Source organism: Anguilla anguilla, chromosome 6 (assembly GCF_013347855.1).
Source record: "Anguilla anguilla isolate fAngAng1 chromosome 6, fAngAng1.pri, whole genome shotgun sequence".
Lineage (NCBI taxonomy): Eukaryota > Metazoa > Chordata > Actinopteri > Anguilliformes > Anguillidae > Anguilla > Anguilla anguilla.
In genome coordinates this window covers 1,367,196-1,386,539 of record NC_049206.1, presented here as the reverse complement: position 1 = coordinate 1,386,539, position 19,344 = coordinate 1,367,196, and the positions used below count along the sequence as shown (strand labels likewise).

Genomic DNA, 19,344 nt, shown 5'->3' with positions numbered 1-19,344 from the left:
CTTTTTGAATTTAGGGCGTGTCTATAACCAGCCTGGTAGGGGGTTAGAAGAGCAGTTGATGACTGTAGAGTACTACTCAGCCTGTAAGGATGTTGCAGCTCTAAGAGTGAAAGGCTGGACCTTATTGGTCAGCCTCCAAGGCTGGTATTACATCAATATAATGAGCCAGATATGATTCTATCACCCTCTACATCCCTGTGCCCTCTCTTTATAACCTGTGCACTATTTGACACTCTGACGTTACTGAACTCAATTAAACCAAGCTAGAGATGCTAGCTAGCCAGCCGGTTAGCTAGCTAGCTTGCTGGTTAGCTTGGGTCTTGCGCTTGGCATCAAAGCCAGCTAGCCAAGCAATAACTACTAATTAATTACCAATAAATAAGCAGTCCACAGACCAGCAAAACAGATTTAAAAGCAGAATTGCCTGTGCAGTGGCGTTAGCATGAGCTAGCTGGCTGGTGTACTGGGTGGCTGGAGTTGTCAAATTTGTGAGTAAAGAGGCTGGTGACGTGTGATTGGCTGAAGCCCGGGGGGGGGGGGGGGTCGTCCTCCAGCCTGCAGCCTCGATATCAACAGTTGTGGCAAAAAAAAAGGCACACAAGCAAACACCCCAACAAAAATTCCAGTTGATTAACCCCGTTTTTAATCCTGTTAAAAGAAACGTCCATTATCACAAAGTTCATGCACTGCAAAAGATAGATGCAGTTTTACTCATGTGAATTGAGTATTCCCAACTTTTAAAATGCAGTTAGTCATTACAACAAAATTAAAAACGGCTTTAAAAAAAGAGGTCTTTTACAGAGTGGTTCTGGCTTTCAGTTTTGTAACATGTTTTGCTGAAAAATTCTCATGGAATTTTCAGGATTTTAAAAGTTACAAAATTTCAAATATATATCTGACCCACCTGTGAAAACCTTCTGCACTCTCCCTCCTTCCCTCCCCCCCTCCCTCCCTCCCTCCTTCCTTCCCTCCCCCATGCAGAGAGACTCACAGCAGTTCCCCCAGAGCAGCCGCAGTACTTTAACTTCACCATTAGATGGTGCTAAAAAGACTATAAAGGGAATCTCACTGAAAACTGTTCTCATTCATAAGCGTAGTAGTAGTAGGAGTACTGGTCTGGGATTAGTCCTGGCATTTGGGTCATAAAGGATGTTAGGAGACGAGCAGGAGAATCCTGGTCTCAGTTCAGCTCTCTGTGGCCCTTCATGAACCCGGGCCCCTGATTATGTTCTTTAATGGGTTTCATATTTTACTGTAAACACGTCTGAGTTTGTCCTCCTGAACGGGTCACTTTCAATCTGTGGATAACTGTAGACTACAGTCACATGCTGTGGTCAATAGGAGTGGGTGTGTGTATGAAATTAAAATCAAGTCCATCGCTATTCAACCATGAAGCTAGCCTTTCATCGATGTCAATGAAGAGCTGGGATAGTTCAGATAAATAGTTCATTGATCCACCGGCTTATTTTTATGGGTGAATGTGAATCCCACTGCAGGGAGTTATAATTTTCACATACTGGGAGTACGTGGAAATCTCTACCTTTACCTGGGGTGAAATGTGAGCTTTGATTTATTAAAACCTTGAATCACGATTCATGTAAATTAATTGGCATAATTGTCCTTTTCATTTTGTGAAATGGATGTGTTTTTGTGGAGGCATAAGTTTCCTATGCATAAAAGTCATATTTATGATTTTATTTCAGCCTTAAAAGGATAACTTAGTACTGTACACTATTCCAATGTAGGGGCATTGGCTATATGGACTGACTGAAAAAGCTAGCTTTGTGAAGTGATATTTGCGGTCACTGTCGCATGCAATCAGTACTGGTTTCTTGAGACAGGTACATATTTTAATTCAGGTGGCAATAACTGCTTAATTTAAGTGGGAGAAATTCTCTTTTAAAACTAGTTTTGGTGTGACGGTGTGAAAACTCCATGTGCAAACCTGCCTGTGTAATTTTACTGCTTCTGCGTATCCAAGCTGCAGCTTCAGAACTGTGTTTTTCTGGGCCAATCAAACTGCAGCGTGTTGTGTTCTACTCTGACGTCATTCTGTAGCCAAATGAACGTCACTTATTAATCTCAGCTTCAATGACGTCACAGAGAAGCCGTAATTTATGGAGTACGACAGGCCTGGAAGTTGTAATCACACCACCTGCACCCGAACATCTGAGTAAAATGGCCGTTTCCCCAGACCTGTACTGTGCTGACCGCACACGTGACGTTATGCTCGTGTAGCAGACGCTCTTATCCTGAGTGAACTGCAGCGTAAGAGAACAGAGGTTCAGTTGAACCTGATTTATACGAGTAACAGTACCAGACCTGGGCCAACAGCTTTCCCGGGCCAGCGGGTTTAAGTGCAACATCAATAAAGCACTAAATTGTAAGCTAACATATGCCAGCCTCGAACCACGAACTATAGATCCATGCACCTAACATCTGTATTAGGCCATAAAGCATGCTATAACGATTGTGAAGGAAATCCAAGATTATTTTTTAAATTCCAAGATGCAGCCTGAAAATGCTTAATTAAACGCTTCCTGTGGCCTTCTGTAGGTTGACTCGTCTCACTCCGACCCAGCCACTGCAAACAGTATATCCACCAAAAACAGTCAGCATGCCGTTAATTCAGTCGTCTGGAATTTGCATCGACTGTTTGGTTGTCTTTTTATTCTGTAATGACCTCAGACCAAAAAAAGGATATTCCAGAACGCATGAGGCATTAATGGGACTGACTGTGTGAATCAGCGCTCTGTTCGGTTACGCGCTTCGGCGAGTGTTCACGTTTTGTTTTTGTTTTTTTTGCTTTAAAACTCTCGTATGCTGCTGATGCTTGTGAAAAATGTACGAACTACGCGGCCGGTTCGGTTATGTGAAAAATGAAAAAAGTGTGTGTTTATCTTCAATAAACTCAATAATAGCTTGCATTGGTCCGCTCTCTGTGTCTCAGTTATGCACATGAGTATTTAAGGCATCGATCTGGCACTACTGAAATACAACATCGGGAAAATATATTTAAAAAATGCCCTCAGTCTTCATGAAGCTCATTTCAAGCACTGTAAAAAATGTTGTTTTAATTATAGGCATATAGCACGATATTCTGTGTACTGAGTAAATATTTCTGATTAAAACAGGTAGCTTGCTATCTAGTAAGCAGGCAAATGATGAAGGAAAGTAGCTACATTACTTATTTATTTGCTGCTATCAAAATATAAGATCTTACGCCGCAAATGCGAAGACTTCTCGTCTTCTGTTACGTCATACTTCATAGGTCACATAGTTCTGATATAAGAATCGCATTCTACAGAATTCCACCTGCGTTTTCCAGGAGCCAGCGTGTTCGCTATGTGCACATTTGGAAAACTAAGTCCAGGTCCAATTTGATTTTCCGGGCCGTGAACAAAAAAATGCCACGGAAGATTTTATCACAGGTGGGCTTCGACGCCACTGTTGACAGCCTTGTGGAAAGGACAGAGAGTGACAACTCGGCGAAGGAGGTGAATTGTTTGGACGTCATTCGCGTCATTCAGCGAACGCTCGGTTATCTAGCCGGTCGGGTAGACGTTTAACATGCTAGTGTAATTTGCATGTGGCTGACGGCACACGGGTGACGTCGGCTGGTATCTAAATTGCTCCCGTTCGTTTGATTTTATTCAGGTTAATAATAAAGAAAAACAAAAGGAAACAATGGAGGGTATTATCTGCAACCAGCGCGAGAGCGTTCGTATGATGTGTGCCCAACTGAAACAGGTGAGACCGCTCTGGTGCCAATCCACCTTGCAGTTTGTCTCAGAAAAGAAGCTTCCTGGAAGCCGTCAAATCCTAATGAGGAACAATTTTTTCATCAACTTGACATTCATTCATTCACTAGCAGTTTAATCATTTAGATGCTCTGCAAATCCATTTGCCACCACTTTTATCTGTTCACTGCTGCTTTCACTACTATGTTTATTAATACAGTGCATAAGTACAGCAGAGGCAATTTTTGGGGTTCTCCCTTAATCTGGGTAATTTTTAGGAGCTCTCTCTCTCCTCTTCCAGAAGAGGGTCTGGAAGACCATAGAGAAGCTGGAAAAGATGGAGGATGAGCTGACGCAGGAAGTGGGGGAGATCGACCTGTGTGAGAACCCCAGGGACAAGCAGGCAGCTGAAAACGTGGAGTCATCAGAACTGGTCGACTTTGGGACCGCTGTGGAGGAGAAGGAAAACAGGTGAGCAGGACAGCTTGGACCAGAGGTGTGTCTGTTTGTGAGAGAGTGAGATCACCTGGGTCTGGACTCTGGTCCTGATTTGAGGAGAATGACACCAAGTGTTTCCAGATCTGGTCCTGGTGAGCCACAGGGTCTGCTGAGGTCCCCAAATATTTCCTGGTGAGCCACAGGGCCAGCCTGTAATATTCCCAGCTAGGCCTTCCTTTGGGGTTGGAATTCAAGTGTTCTCTGGCCTGCTGCTCTTGGCCAGCTGAGAGCACAGGGAGGGTAGTGGTCTTGGCCAGCTGAGAGCAGAGGGAGGGTAGTGGTCTTGGCCAGCTGAGGGCACAGGGAGAGTAGTGGTCTTGGCCAGCTGAGAGCGCAGGGAGGGCAGTGGTCTTGGCCAGCTGAAAGCAGAGGGTGGGTAGTGGTCTTGGCCAGCTGAAAGCACAGGGAGGGTAGTGGTTGTGTGGCTCATTAGCTCCACTGCTTGTGCTGCAGGGTGAGAATGGCTAGGCTCCACAGCGCCGCCCTTCTGGAGAAGCTGCAGATTGTGTCTAAGGTGGCCGCCAGGGCGGAGAGGAGAGCGAAAGAGTGGGAGCAGGTGCTGCAGGAGGAGGAGCAAAGGAGCAAAGTATGGAGCAATCTTGACTCCCTCAGGGAGCCTGGTGATTGGGTAGTGTGGGTGTGTGGTGGATGATTGGCTGATTGGTTTTGCTTGTTGCCCAGGAGATGGAGTCTCGACACTGCCAGCACCAGGAGGCCCTGTCTGCAAAAACACAAGAACTGCAGTGCCTGAAATCCAGGGAAAACGTCCTGTTGGCCAACATCTCTGCTGGCCAGGCCACCATCACGGGTCTGCAGAAACAGCAGAGTGAAAACGAGCAGGTTTTAGTCAAGAAGAAGGAGCTGGCTCACGACCAGGCAAGAGATTGGCTCTTTCCTGTTTCCTGATTTCAGTATGTATGTGACACCTGTCGTACACCTGACGTTCGTTAAGAAGTGGGAGGGGGGGGGGTGAGTGGCCTCTGTGTGCGATGTACAGGAAGCCCTGAGCCAGACCGGGGCCAGGTCTCACCACTGCACGTGTGTGAAACAGGAAGTCCGGATGGCAGCTGTGGAGAGGAAGGTGCAGGCCTTGAGTGAGGAAGAGGAAAGGATGAAGGAGAGGAAGACTCTGCAGGAGGAAGAGTCTGATCTGGCCAAAACCCTCCGGGAGAAAAAGGAGACAGCCTACAGGCTGAGGAAACAGCAGAAGAACACAAAGGTGCCTGATAACATTCATGGATGTATTAAAGCTGGGTGTATAAAGCTTTGTGGATGTGTTAAAGCTTTGTGGATGTGTTAAAGCTTTGCGGGTGTGTTAAAGCTTTGTGGATGTGTTAAAGCTTTGTGAATGTGTTAAAGCATTCCCTGTGGTTTCAGATGGAGCTGCGCAGTGGCAGGAGGGCAGTGGAGAAGACTGCAGATGTGCACAGAGATCTGAGCTTCCAGGTGGAGGAGATGCAGCTGGAAACGGACGCTTCTGTGAGAGAGCTGCAGAGGCAGAGTACAGAGAAGCAGGTTAGAAACCTGCCTGTCTTGCTCAAGGGTACAACGGCAGTGTCCTGCTTGGGAACTGTGCCGGCAACCACTGGGTTACAAGCCCAGTTCCCTAAACATTACATCACACTGCCGCATGGGAAATGCTCCCAGCGTCCCCTATCTGTCCATACACATGTTGCAGACGTTTTGGCAGTGTAGCTCTTGGAGTACGTAACCGTGGTAACCAGGCCTGTTTCCGTTTCCCCGCCTCCTGTTTCCAGGGCGCCTTGAGGAAGGAGACCGCGCTCAGACGGGACGTGAAGCGTGCGAGCGGCAGCGCCCAGAGTGAGGCTGACCGGCTCGTCGCCGCGGAGACGAGGAGGCTGCAGCTGGAGCTGGCGGTGAAGGAGCTGGAGGTGGAGAACGCCTTCAAAAGAGAGATGCACCTGGCAAAGATGGTCATCTCCCGCCAGGGCCCCAAGAAACTCAGGTATACTCACCTACATCTCAGATACCACCATGCCACGGAACTCAGGTATATGCACCTACATCCCAAATACCATTAGTTATGGAACTCAGGTATATGCACCTACATCTCAGATACCATCAGACATGCAATTCAGGTATATCCACCTACATCCCAAATACCATCAGCTGTGGCACTCAGGTATATGCATCTACATCTCAGGTACCATCAGCTATGGAACTCAGCCAAGGTAGATCACAATCCATCAAAAATACCTACCGTTAGCCAAGAAACTCATATATATCAACCTGAGTCAAAAATACCGACCGCCAACCATATTTCCCAATATCAACCATGAAACGGTCGTCAGAAATGGCAGCCGTAAAAACCTTGTCTCTCCTCCTTGTGGTGCGTCAGGGCCGAGGTGAATCAGAAGCTCCGTAGAGCAGAGACACTGAGGAGGAAGTACGAGACCACAGCAGCATCCAGCCTCCGCTTCCAGGGAGGCGATAGGACCCCACAACCTCACATGGGCAGGGTCAGTCAGGGCTTTCTGAACACGCCACACACCCTACTCACTACGCCACACACACCCTACACTCACACCACACACCCTACACTCACTACGCCACACACTCTACACTCACACACCACACACACCCTACACTCACACCACACACACCCTACACTCACTACGCCACACACACCCTACACTCACCACGCCACACACACCCTACACTCACACCACGCCACACACCCTACATTCACACCACACACACCCTACACTCACACCACACACACCCTACACTCACACCACACACCCTACACTCACCACACACACCCTACACTCACTACGCCACACACCCTACATTCACACCACACACACCCTACACTCACCACGCCACACACCCTACATTCACACCACACACACCCTACACTCACCACGCCACACACCCTACACTCACACCCTACACTCACCACGCCACACACCCTACACTCACACCACACACCCTACACTCACCACGCCACACACTCTACACTCACACACCACACACCCTACACTCACCACGCCACACACCCTACACTCACACCACACACACCCTACACTCACACCACACACCCTACACTCACCACGCCACATACCCTACACTCACACCACACACACCCTACACTCACTACACCACACACCCTACAATCACCACACCACACACACCCTACACTCACACCACACACACCCTACAATCACCACACCACACACCCTATACTCACCAGGCCACACCCTAAACTCACCACACGCTTGGTTTGTGTGATAAATATGTAGCACATGCCCATATCCGCCCATCTCAGTCATATTGAAAACTAATTTAATTATTTTAATGTCCGTCTGGCCTCTAGACCTGTGAGGACGCGGGGCTGCAGGGCAGGCTGGAGCGATGGACTCGGCGAGTGAGCGGGAAGCAGGAGGAGGTGAAGGTGCTGAAGAGCACCCTGCACGCCCACAGGAGCCGAAACGCAGAGCCCCGCCCATCGCCCGGGCCCACCCCCACATCCGGTACGTTCCGTGGCCTCCTGTCTGGACTCACTCTGCGCTCCAGCCCTCGCCCGATGTGCGAATAAAGCACTCCCAGTGTCCCTAGATATACAGGTACTGTATCTCCCCCTCATACATCTGATACATGAAGCGGCCAGGGCATGCAGTGGAGGTGCAGACTGTGGGGTGTTAAAAAATTTAATAATAGCAATTTTCCGAATGCACAAAGTGCTTTACAGCGATGAAGGGGAACTCAACTCACCCACCGCCGATGTGTAGCACCCACCTGGGTGATGCACGGCAGGCATTTTGCGCCCGAAAGCTCACTACATATTAGCAAAGGTGGAGAGGGAGAGAACTTTTTTTTAGCCAATTAAATCAGGAGATGATTTGGTGGCAAGTTTTGCAAGAGCCAGATCCGATCTGGGATTTAGCCAGGACACCAGGGAACCCCCTACTCTTTGCGGCAAGTGTCATGGGATCTTTGATGACCACAGTGAGTCAGGACCTCGGTTTAACGTCTCATTCGAAAGACGGCATCTCCTACAGCACAGTGTCCCCGTCACTGCACTGGGGCATTGGGGTTTATTTGACCAGAGGGAAGATTGCCCCCTGCTGGCCCACCAACACCACTTCCAGCAGCAACTCAGTATTCCCTGGTGGTCTCCCATCCAAGTACTAACCAAGCCCACACCTGCTTAGCTTCAGCCATTCGGCAGGAGCAGAGTGCATGGAGGTATGGCTGCTGACCATGCTTGTCATACTGTTGGACACCCTCTGGACTAGGGGTCCCCAGCGCTGGTCCTGCAGAGCTACAGGGCCTGATGGGGTCCCCAGGTTTTGTCATTCAAAACATGACAAGTAATTTACTCATATCCTTAGTTTTTAGTCAGAATGTGTGTGTGTTCCACAGCTAAGCATTATGGGAAATGGGCAGAATGTGTGTTCCACAGCTAAGCATCATGGGAAACAGAGCAGAATGTGTGTGTGTTCCACAGCTAAGCATCATGGGAAACAGAGCAGAATGTGTGTGTGTTCCACAGCTAAGCATCATGGGAAACAGAGCAGAATGTGTGTGTGTTCCACAGCTAAGCATTATGGGAAACGGGCAGAATGTGTGTTCCACAGCTAAGCATCAGGGGAAACGGGCAGAATGTGTGTGTGTTCCACAGCTAAGCATCATGGGAAACGGGCAGAGTGTGTGTGTTCCACAGCTAAGCATCATGGGAAACGGGCAGAGTGTGTGTGTTCCACAGCTAAGCATCATGGGAAACAGAGCAGAATGTGTGTGTGTTCCACAGCTAAGCATTATGGGAAACGGGCAGAATGTGTGTTCCACAGGTAAGCATCAGGGGAAACGGGCAGAATGTGTGTTCCACAGCTAAGCATCATGGGAAACGGGCAGAATGTGTGTGTTCCACAGGTAAGGATCCTGGGAAACAGGCAGAATGTGTGTGTTCCACAGGTAAGGATCCTGGGGAACAGAAGCTTGTGGAGGAGAAGAAGGCCTTAGAGGAAACGTGCAGCGCCAAGAGGAGAAAGATCCTCGAGCTACAGCACGACATTAAGGTCCGTCTGTTCAGCTGCATGTGAAGTGTTTTCTTCTGACCTGTTTCTGCATGAACAGACTGTGTGAGGCTCTCTCTGACCTGAGAGAGCAGGGTGTTGAGGTCTCTCTCAGGTCTAAGAGAGCAGGGTGTTGTGGTCTCTCTCAGGTCTAAGAGAGCAGGGTGTTGAGGTCTCTCTCAGGCCTAAGAGAGCAGGGTGTTGTAGTCTCTCTCAGGTCTAAGAGAGCAGGGTGTTGTAGTCTCTCTCAGGCCTAAGAGAGCAGGGTGTTGAGGTCTCTCTCAGGTCTAAGAGAGCAGGGTGTTGTGGTCTCTCTCAGGTATAAGAGAGCAGGGTGTTGTAGTCTCTCTCAGGTCTAAGAGAGCAGGGTGTTGTAGTCTCTCTCAGGTCTAAGAGAGCAGAGTGTTGTGGTCTCTCTCAGGCCTAAGAGAGCAGGGTGTTGTGGTCTCTCTCAGGCCTAAGAGAGCAGGGTGTTGAGGTCTCTCTCAGGTCTAAGAGAGCAGGGTGTTGAGGTCTCTCTCAGGTCTAAGAGAGCAGGGTGTTGTGGTCTCTCTCAGGTATAAGAGAGCAGGGTGTTGTAGTCTCTCTCAGGTCTAAGAGAGCAGGGTGTTGTAGTCTCTCTCAGGTCTAAGAGAGCAGAGTGTTGTGGTCTCTCTCAGGCCTAAGAGAGCAGGGTGTTGAGGTCTCTCTCAGGTCTAAGAGAGCAGGGTGTTGTGGTCTCTCTCAGGTATAAGAGAGCAGGGTGTTGTAGTCTCTCTCAGGTCTAAGAGAGCAGGGTGTTGTAGTCTCTCTCAGGTCTAAGAGAGCAGAGTGTTGTGGTCTCTCTCAGGCCTAAGAGAGCAGGGTGTTGTGGTCTCTCTCAGGCCTAAGAGAGCAGGGTGTTGTGGTCTCTGTCAGGTCTAAGAGAGCAGGGTGTTGTGGTCTCTTTGCAGGGACAGAAGACTGCCCTGGATAAGCTGCTGCGGGAGGAAGCGGTCCAGACGCGCTGGGTGGCTGAGGCTGGGCTCTGGGTGCAGTCTCTGACAGAACAGCTGGGATCCCAGGAGGCAAAGCTGGACCAGGCACATCAGCAGGTCAGACTCACACACTCACAGCACATTTAACGCTCATTTATATGCGAAGGAAAAGGAGGCTATTGGACAGCTCATTTTGCTAGGACTGCTCGGGTTCTAGTGCAGTGACATACCTGGGCATGTCAGTACCGAATGTAACCACAGGGAGGCGCATGAATCTATCAGGATTGAAAGGAAAGGATTTTAAACATGAGAAAAATGGGGACCAGGATGAAAATGACACATCTGTCCTAATCCCAGTGGTCAGCACTTACCTGTCCTAATCCCAGTGCTCTGAACGCTCACCTGTCCTAATCCCAGAGCTCTGAGCTAACCTTGGAGGCCCAGTCAGCCTGGAAGACCCAGGAGAAGACAAAAGAGGACGAGATGGAGGACATCAAACTGTGCGAACTCCTGGACTTCAGCAGGGAGGTGGACCTGATGCTCCTGGCAGTTATGGACGAGCAGACTGACCTGGGATCAGTCCTACAGGCACAGTTTCAGCAGGTAACTCAGCAGGCTGACCTGAGATCAGTCCTACAGGCACAGTTTCAGCAGGTAACTCAGCAGGCTGACCTGAGATCAGTCCTACAGGCACAGTTTCAGCAGGTAACTCAGCAGGCTGACCTGAGATCAGTCATACAGGCACAATTTCAGCAGGGAACTCAGCAGACTGACTTGAGATCAGTCCCACAGGCACAGTTTCAGCAGGTAACTCAGCAGACTGGCCTAGGATCAGTGCTGCTGGTGCGGTTTCAGCTGTAGGACCTGGGAGTGGAGCCGGACGCAGCTGCCTCAGGCAGCAGCTGCAGGTAGCGCTGATGGCTTAGCACAGGGAGCCTGTGGTGATGTGGGAAAATGGATTCATCCTGTAAACCCACCAGGGATGGATTTACTCAGCCTTCACGAACACAACCTCTCTTCCTCACAGAGCGACCTGAGCCTGCCGACACCTGCCTCCCCACCTGCCACCGGGCGGGGCCAAACGCCTACCTGTACCTCCCCCCGCAGCGCGGCCAGGTACGCAGGACACACCTGACCCCCGCACACCACACCTCTATACAACCACACCTTATTCTCAGTCTCATTACTGTGTATCTGTCTTGTGTGTGTGTGTGTATACGTGTGTATGTGTGTGCGTGTGTATGTGTGTGAATATGTGTGTGTGTGCGTGTATGTGCGCACGTGTGCGTGTGCGTGTGTGTGTATGTGCGTGCGTGAGCGTGTGTGTGTATGTGCGTGTGTGCATGTGTGTGCGCTGTGTAACATCTCCACCAGCAGGGGCAGCAGTGAGACTCTGGCGCCATCTTCCCGCCGCGAGGACTCTGACTTGTCTGACCTGACGCTGAAGCTGGCGGTAACCCGGGTCCTCCTCTGCGCCACTCTCCTCCCAGACTCCCCCCAGGGCTCCCCCCCCTGTAGCCACGGCAACGGCAGCAGCCCCCCCACCCCACGCTGCCCCCCCAACAGCCCCGTGGACAAACCACAGTCGCCACATCCGTCAGAGCGAGACGGACCAACCGGAACCCTACTGGAGGAGACCAGTCAATTAACCAATTATTCAATTAAAGAGGAACAATTAACAATATTAATAAGAACTATTAACAATAAATGAAAACCATACGTGCAGACATAGTTTTATTTATTATGGAGAGAAATGTATAATTTTTCCCCTGGAGCACAACATGATTATATATCTGATTGACTCACAGCGTTCTCTGATTGGGCGCTTTGATCTGGACAAGGCCTGCTGGACTAGGAGGTGTGGTAAGGGTGCCAGTCGTGAACTTTCATTCAAATCCATTTCATTTTTCTATTTGTGATTTTGCCAACACTGCCTACAGCCAGTCGCAAGAAATATGAGTGATTTATCTTTACCAGAATGATTTATGATTTTTAAAAAAAACAAAACATTTTGATATGTTTAATTTTGACATATCATACTTAAATTCCATCCATCCATCCATTATCTATACCTGCTTATCCTGGGCAGGGTTGCAGGGGGTGCTGGAGCCTATCCCAGCGTGCATTGGGTGAGAGGCAGGAATATACCCTGGACAGGCCGCCGATCTATTCACACTTAAATTGCCAGTGCAAATTAAGCCAAATTTATGGAGGTATTAAGCCAAAATATCCAACTATAAATAAATAAAAATTCTGTATATTCTATGGTACAATTTTATATTAAATAAATAAATACAAAACTTTCCACATTAAAAAATGCAAAATTGCGCAGATACACAGACTGTATGTTCTAATAATCACCTTGATTCTGCCTGCAATATTCTGTACCCAATGAAGCAATGTTGTTTTAATTTTCCACAGTATAAACATTCTCCTGTGTGTTCCTAAAGAATACAACAGAACTGGTTGCTCTTTAAGCCAAGTATCTTTAATAAGAAAGGGAATCCATTTAGGAAAACACTTAACACTCGATCCACTAACAGTCAACACCACACTGAAAAGCACTATTCACAGCAGTAATCTATGCCCTCTAAGAGAGGCTGTGCGCATGCGTACATCAGTAACAGGAACAACCACCTCATTAGGAAGAAGAGTAAAACTCAATGTCACCACTGCCGGAAACCTCCCGGATACACCAAACAGCGGAAGTGTCTGAGTGGGCGAAGGGGCGCGTGTAGTCTTACCCGCTGCTCCTGGACCGGGACTCATTTAATGTTACCTTGGTTATCTGACTACAAAATAGTGTTTAACTTTTCCTCTGTGATAACAGAGGAAGGAGGAGACTGCTTTCCGCCAGTCGTGTGGCTCTACACTGATCGCTGCCTATCTAGGTAGACACGGACGTGCCTCTGGCTTGTGTAGCCTGCACAGACACAGTTGTGCATCTTGCTACAGCACTAGTGTATAGGCGAGTGACTGCAGGGTGCAGATATCCTGAGTTCTATGTGTATGTTAGGACCTTAAACCCATTAGATGTGCAGCGGTAAGAGTCAAAGAGGAATGCCAGGTCAAAGTGCATGCAGCTTATTGTACAGTGTGTTCAATAATGCCAGTGCACAGTGGTGCGAAAGATGTGTAGTTGAATGGCTGTACGCATACGATGCGCAGGAAACCGTGACGACGAATCTCGCCAAACCGTTCCACTTTTCCGCCGATATGCTGGAGAGTGGAAGGAAAAGCCCAAGTGAAATAAAAACATGGACGTGGCGACGTGACCCTGCGTGGGTTCGCTGGCGTACTGCCCGAAAAACACGGCGGAGTTCTCTCCCACGCTCGGAGCACGGTTACAGGGGCTTGGCTGGTGAACCTTCAGAAGTGCTCGACTCACGGAAATTCTTCCCACACTGCGAGCAGCGGTACGGACTCTCCCATGTATGAGCTTGCTGGTGTACCCTCAAAATAATTAGGGGGCGAAACGCCACACTGGTAAGGAAGTTCCCCTGTATGGGCTCGCTGGTGGTTCTGTCGGAAGTGATAAATACCTTCAGTGGGAGCAGCGGTGCAGGTCCTCACTCACCTGTGTGCGCTTGCTGGTGTTGCTGCGGAGCGTCTGACCTGCTGAGGGTCTTCAGGCCCTGGTGCGGCGGCTTCCCTGTGTGGGTCCGCTGGTGGCGATTCAGATGACACGAGCGAACGAAACGCTTCCCGCACTGGGAGCACTGGTACGGACGTTCCCCCGTGTGGATTTGCTGGTGTTCCTGCAGAATCCATATGGTCTTATAGCTCCTCCCACACTTGGAGCAGTGGTACGGACGCTCACCTGTATGAGCTTTCTGGTGCGCCTTCAAAATACTCAAGCGGACAAAACTCTTCCCGCACAAGGAGCACTGGTACGGGCGCTCACCTGTGTGGGTTTGCTGGTGATCTTTCAGCGTACCCAACCGGATAAAGTTTCTCCCACACTGGGAGCAGTGGTACGGGCGCTCACCTGTGTGAGTTCGCAGGTGTTCTCTCAGAGAACCTAAGCGGCTAAAGCTTCTACCACACTGGGAGCAGTGGTACGGGTGCTCACCTGTGTGGGTTCGCTGGTGCCCTCTCAGATGACACGAGCGTCTGAAGCTCTTCTCGCACAGGGGGCACTGGAACGGGCGCTCACCTGTGTGGGTTTGCTGGTGATCTTTTAGAGCACCCAATCGGCTGAAGGTTCTCCCACACTGGGAGCAGTGGTACGGGCGCTCACCTGTGTGGGTTCGCAGGTGCCCTCTCAGATCACACGAGCGTTTGAAACTCTTCTCGCACAGGGGGCAGTGGTACGGCCGCTCACCTGTGTGAGTACGCCGGTGCTCCTTGAGATCACTTAACTGTCGGAAGCTCTTCTCACACTGGGAGCACTGGTGCGGGCGCTCGTCTGTGTGAGATCGCTGGTGGACCTTCAGAGCGTATAAATAGTAGAAGCTCTTGGCACACTGGGAGCACGGATATGCACATTCTTTTTTATGTATTTTCTCGTGTCTTGTCAGCATTGATTTAGATTTGAAGCTCGTCCCGCACTGGGAGCACTGATAAGGGCGCTCGTCTGTGTGAGCTCGCTGGTGTACCTTCAGATCGTATAAATAGTAGAAGCTCTTCCCGCACTGGGGGCACGGATGCCGCCGGTCTTTTTTGTGTATTTTCTCGTGTCTCGTCAGCAGCGATTTTGACTTGAAGCTCTTCCCACAGTAGGAGCACGTATGGGCCCCTGGAGCGCCTGTGTGGGACTGTGTCGGGGTTGGGTGCTGATGTGTGCTGCTGGGAGGTTGTGGGGACCCCAGAGTCCTGCTGAGCTCTTCTGGGTGAACCTTCTCAATGTGCTGCTGAAGATTCTCTTCCTGTGCGTGAACGAATGGGCACTGGGAGCAGGTCAGGGCCTGAGACGACATCTCAACAGCTTGTCCTGAGGAAAGGGAAGGTGTGGAGGAGGTGTGAGGCTCACAGGAAAGAGAGAAGATGTGAAGCTTATAAGAAAGAGAGAAGGAAGATGTTAATAAACACAAACATTACCGCAAAAGTGCAATATTGGATAAAACCACAATTCTACATCTTAGAGAGTAACCGTGTGATCTGTACCTGTGTTTTGGTTCCTGGGAGAGATGACAGGAGAAATAAGGTAGGCTTCACTACAGATCCTGTTCAAGATAAATAAAGGCATGTTATTTAAACCAAGACACAGTGAAGAGAGGATACACACAGTTCTGCTCATCGTTCTCTTACCCGCTCTCTGATGAAGATGGCAGCAGTTTCAGGGGTCTCTCCAACTGGCCAATCGTCTTCCTCTTCTGGGTCATGACCTGACCCTTCAGTCTCAGTGATCCGTTTCCTCTCAGTGGTGAGAGCTCATGCCGTCTCCATAGAGATCTCGCTCGCTGACCTCTTGTGCAGACCACTGGATGAGGCGGTGATGCCACAGGAACTGAACTACTGCCAATTTCAAGCCGGCGAATCAGCACTCTAGGCTGTTTTAGCAGACAGGAAGTCACCAGAGGAGACAGCACCTCCACTTCCTGTTGTCCATGTTCAGATTTGACTTCATTCTTCACCATTTTGTGAGTTTGTGAAAATTTAGTATCACGTCTCTCCCTCTGTTTATACCTCTCCTTTTCTTCCTCCTTCCTGCATCCCTCACCTCTCACACTATCCTTCATCCCCATTTTCACACTCTCTCTCTCCCGATCTTCCTCCTCCTCCTTCATGTTGGTTAGTACGTCATTTTGCTCTCTGCTCATCAGATACCCAGTCTTCCTCTCTGTCCTGTCCTCTACGTCTCCACATCTGTTCAAACTTGACCTCGTCTCCACCCCTACATAATCTGAGCTGTCCATCACGGATTCTGCCTTTATGTCTTCACCTGAAGAGGTGGAGCCTAAACATTTCATGCAGTCAGTTATGGATTCTGATTGGCTGCTGGCGTTTGTCATTTTGATTGAATCCACCACTCTTTGAGCAGGAGAGCTGGACATAGAGGTCAGCTTGCACTCCTCTGTGGACGGAAGTGTTGCTGTGAGTGAATTAACAGATGTAATGGTACAGATGACAATTATTCTACACAATATCTAAAGCTGCCCCTAGAGATGGTTCACAATTTCAAAAGACAAATGTACAGGTGGGGCAGGAGCATTTCATACAGTCAGTGGTGAATTCTGATTTGCAGCTGAGTGGGAGTGGTTTGTGCTATTGCCTGGATAATAAAGGAATACCACTCATGTCAAACTCTCACAGAACTCCGTTGTACCTGAGAAGGGTCTTCAGCTGGGCAGTGTAAGAAGTAGACTGCACACAGACCTCCAGGACAGAGGGGGCAACACTGAGCCAGGACACCATCTGAAGGATAAGACTAGAGGGAGGTTCAAACAATGAACTGTGTAAGAACTAGAAGGGAAACATTCTCACGAGGTCCCATTCTATTCAATTCAATACTTCCGCAAGTGGCACCACCAAAAGATGGCTGGCGCGGCCTTGAAATAGAATTATTGATCAGTCTGCCATGCATTTCCTATGAGAGTTGTAGAAATTCATAAAGCTCACGCCAGTGTAAATTATGTGCCAAACGCCAATCAACAGAAGTGACCAGCAAAAGGTTAGTGTTAGCTAGCGTTAAAACTTGCAGGGAGCCTTATGCACAGATGGTGGTGGTGGGTTGGTTCATTAAAGTGACTATGATGACAACCTACAGCGATAGCTTATTAGGCTAGCAGCAGCTCTATGGAACATTTATAAGAAATTTAGCAAAAATGCGCACATCTGTGATTGACTGACTGTCATTGTAGTTGGCGGTGATCAGTGTTAACCAATGGTGGGGTTAACATCCATGTGCTACGCGCGAACTAGCTGACTTGGTTAGCAAACAAATCCGGCTAATTTGTCATAAATTAGCAGTCGTTGCTAGCTACCAATTACAGCGGCACTGTGCGAAAGGGACAAGCTGACCACGTTCACGTGCCATGTCACGTTGGCCAATCAGAGCAAAAATTACGGGCCATTTTCAGAAGGTGGTTTCCCTTCTAGTTCTTATACAGTTCACTGGGTTCAAATCATCGAGATATACAAGATCTGGGGACAGCTTCCGCTTACCGGTTCCATGGCTTCCTATGGGAGCTGCTCAATGGCGCATGAAGCCAATTCATGGAGGCAGCCATGTTTGACTACGTGGGGCTTTTAGCACCAGAGCGTGCGCACTGGGCACCTAAACATGAAGGTAAAAATGCAGAGCATGGACGTTAACCCGCGAAGCTGTGCTCCGAGAAAGCGTGTCTGAGGAACTGAGGCTTTGCTGGCTAGCTACAGGATTTTGTGGAAGAAAACAAGTGACTCTTTGTGACAAGGACATTTCTAATGTGGTTTATAACATTTCTGCAAGTTGAAGCTAAATCAACATAATGTAGTTAGTTATTTGTCATGATTCATCACCATAAACAATGGACACAAGGAAGTTATGGCAGTTAACATTATTATTAGTAATATTAATAGAAATAATATCAAAATAACAATATAATCAGAACAATAACGGTGGATTCATGTAATCCTAGGTTAAGCTTAAATAGTCAACCTAATTTGATACATCGGTTCAGTGCAGGCAACTCTCACTTGATCCATTTTCAACATCGATGAATCAAGCACACTCGTTCATGTGCGGGTGCGCACCACCTGCTTGCATCGTACCGTGACGTAAAACAATGCGGACCAAACTGGAACGAAATATATCGCATATCTTCTTCTGTGGGACTCAGAAAAAATCGATGCCTGGGGAGTATTTAGTTCAGTGTTCTGAAATTTTAGACTTCAGAAAGTACAGTCCAATATAATTTAATTCGGCCAGGGTAAATTCCTAGTTTTGAATGGATTGAATGGGTAAATTTGCGTTTCCGGTACTAGAGGTTTACTAAACTGCAATTCCTCGAGTAACCACTGGTGTTTATGAGCTTCACGGAGAAATGGCAATCCCTGGTCCCTTAGTACAAATCAAGTAAACATAACCGGGCTTCGTTTTTGAAGCTCACTTCCTGGTCTTGATGAGAGACGTTTGCTAGTACTGTGGGCTTCTGGTTTTTATTTTATTTTTTTTAAACAACTTAGTAAAAAAGTAGCGTGTTGCTTGGGCTTATATTAACAAATCCGGCCGCTTATTTTTACGTGCAAGAAGCGATCACATTCAGGGTAGCCTAACTATGGTTTAATGGAAAAAGCTAACTTGTAAATGTAGCTATTAGGCATTTCCACCGGTTCGCTCACCCACTGTCGCAATTGCTCTTCCGCTTTTGGGCTTGGGAAATCACTGCTGTTTTTCCCCATAAAGCACCGCATTATTGCTACCAATTATAGTTGACTGTTCGCTCAATATTCTTTAGTCTTATTAATTTTCAAATGAAGAATATATAGTCCATATACCAATTTTAGCCAGGCCTATTACTGACATCTGTGTGCAGTCAAAAAACACCGCTAGATACGCCGGTTTCATTCGTCGAATAGGCTACTTAGTTTAAAGGCTATAATACGCACCTCCGATTTCCTGCTCGGCAATGCTTAGTGTTTCCATCAACGTGCGAAGAAACCAGGCTTGAAAAGCTTCTAAAACATAGGGTCTCAACCATTGTGCGTACATAGGAACTAGAGAGGGTAGGGGCATGCAGTGTGAAGTTAGCGACAGTAAAGACTTTCGCGCGGATCTGAAACTTTCAAAATAAAAGTCCGACGAGAAAACCAGTTACGTTCAACAAAATGAAATTAATTAAGGAAAAATCGGACTGCAGTTGTCCTAAAATATGAACTATTCGTTTTCTATTTGTACAATATTAAAACAACTTCGATTTTAAACACAGACATTGTAAAACTATTCACAATACTAATATTAATTACAAACAAATCTGTCTTCATTTTTTCTATTTTTTTCCCTACATTTTTAACAATGACAATGCAAAAATTTTAAAGGAGAATTGAAGATAAAATACACCCATTACTTTTAATTATTATTGCAATATCCAATACAACATTACATCAGTACATGAGTTTAACTGAGTGGTAAGGGAAGAATTAGAGTAATTTAAAATGCATTACTTCAACATTCTGTGCTACCTTGTA

The 19,344-nt window shown here is 48.0% G+C and overlaps 2 protein-coding genes across 2 annotated transcripts; one reads left to right on the top strand and one right to left on the bottom strand.

The window, feature by feature from the left end:
* The first annotated feature begins 510 nt into the window (after positions 1-510).
* On the top strand, positions 511-13,411 carry LOC118229529 (coiled-coil domain-containing protein 39-like). Its single transcript, XM_035421559.1, has 15 exons — positions 511-3,750; positions 4,042-4,211; positions 4,692-4,824; positions 4,920-5,114; positions 5,290-5,457; positions 5,616-5,753; positions 5,996-6,204; positions 6,598-6,718; positions 7,576-7,732; positions 9,177-9,280; positions 10,210-10,350; positions 10,651-10,836; positions 11,261-11,349; positions 11,608-11,829; positions 13,402-13,411. The coding sequence occupies exons 1-15, from the start codon at positions 3,688-3,690 to the stop codon at positions 13,409-13,411; spliced, it is 2,106 nt and encodes a 701-aa protein (XP_035277450.1). The 5' UTR covers positions 511-3,687.
* Positions 12,700-18,914, bottom strand: LOC118228861 (zinc finger protein 2 homolog). Its single transcript, XM_035420394.1, has 6 exons — positions 18,766-18,914; positions 17,341-17,452; positions 16,502-16,603; positions 15,484-16,249; positions 15,340-15,398; positions 12,700-15,166 (listed from the first exon to the last, which is right to left on the bottom strand). The coding sequence occupies exons 4-6, from the start codon at positions 16,227-16,229 to the stop codon at positions 13,803-13,805; spliced, it is 2,169 nt and encodes a 722-aa protein (XP_035276285.1). The 5' UTR covers positions 16,230-16,249; positions 16,502-16,603; positions 17,341-17,452; positions 18,766-18,914; the 3' UTR covers positions 12,700-13,802.
* Between the last annotated feature and the right edge of the window lie 430 nt (positions 18,915-19,344).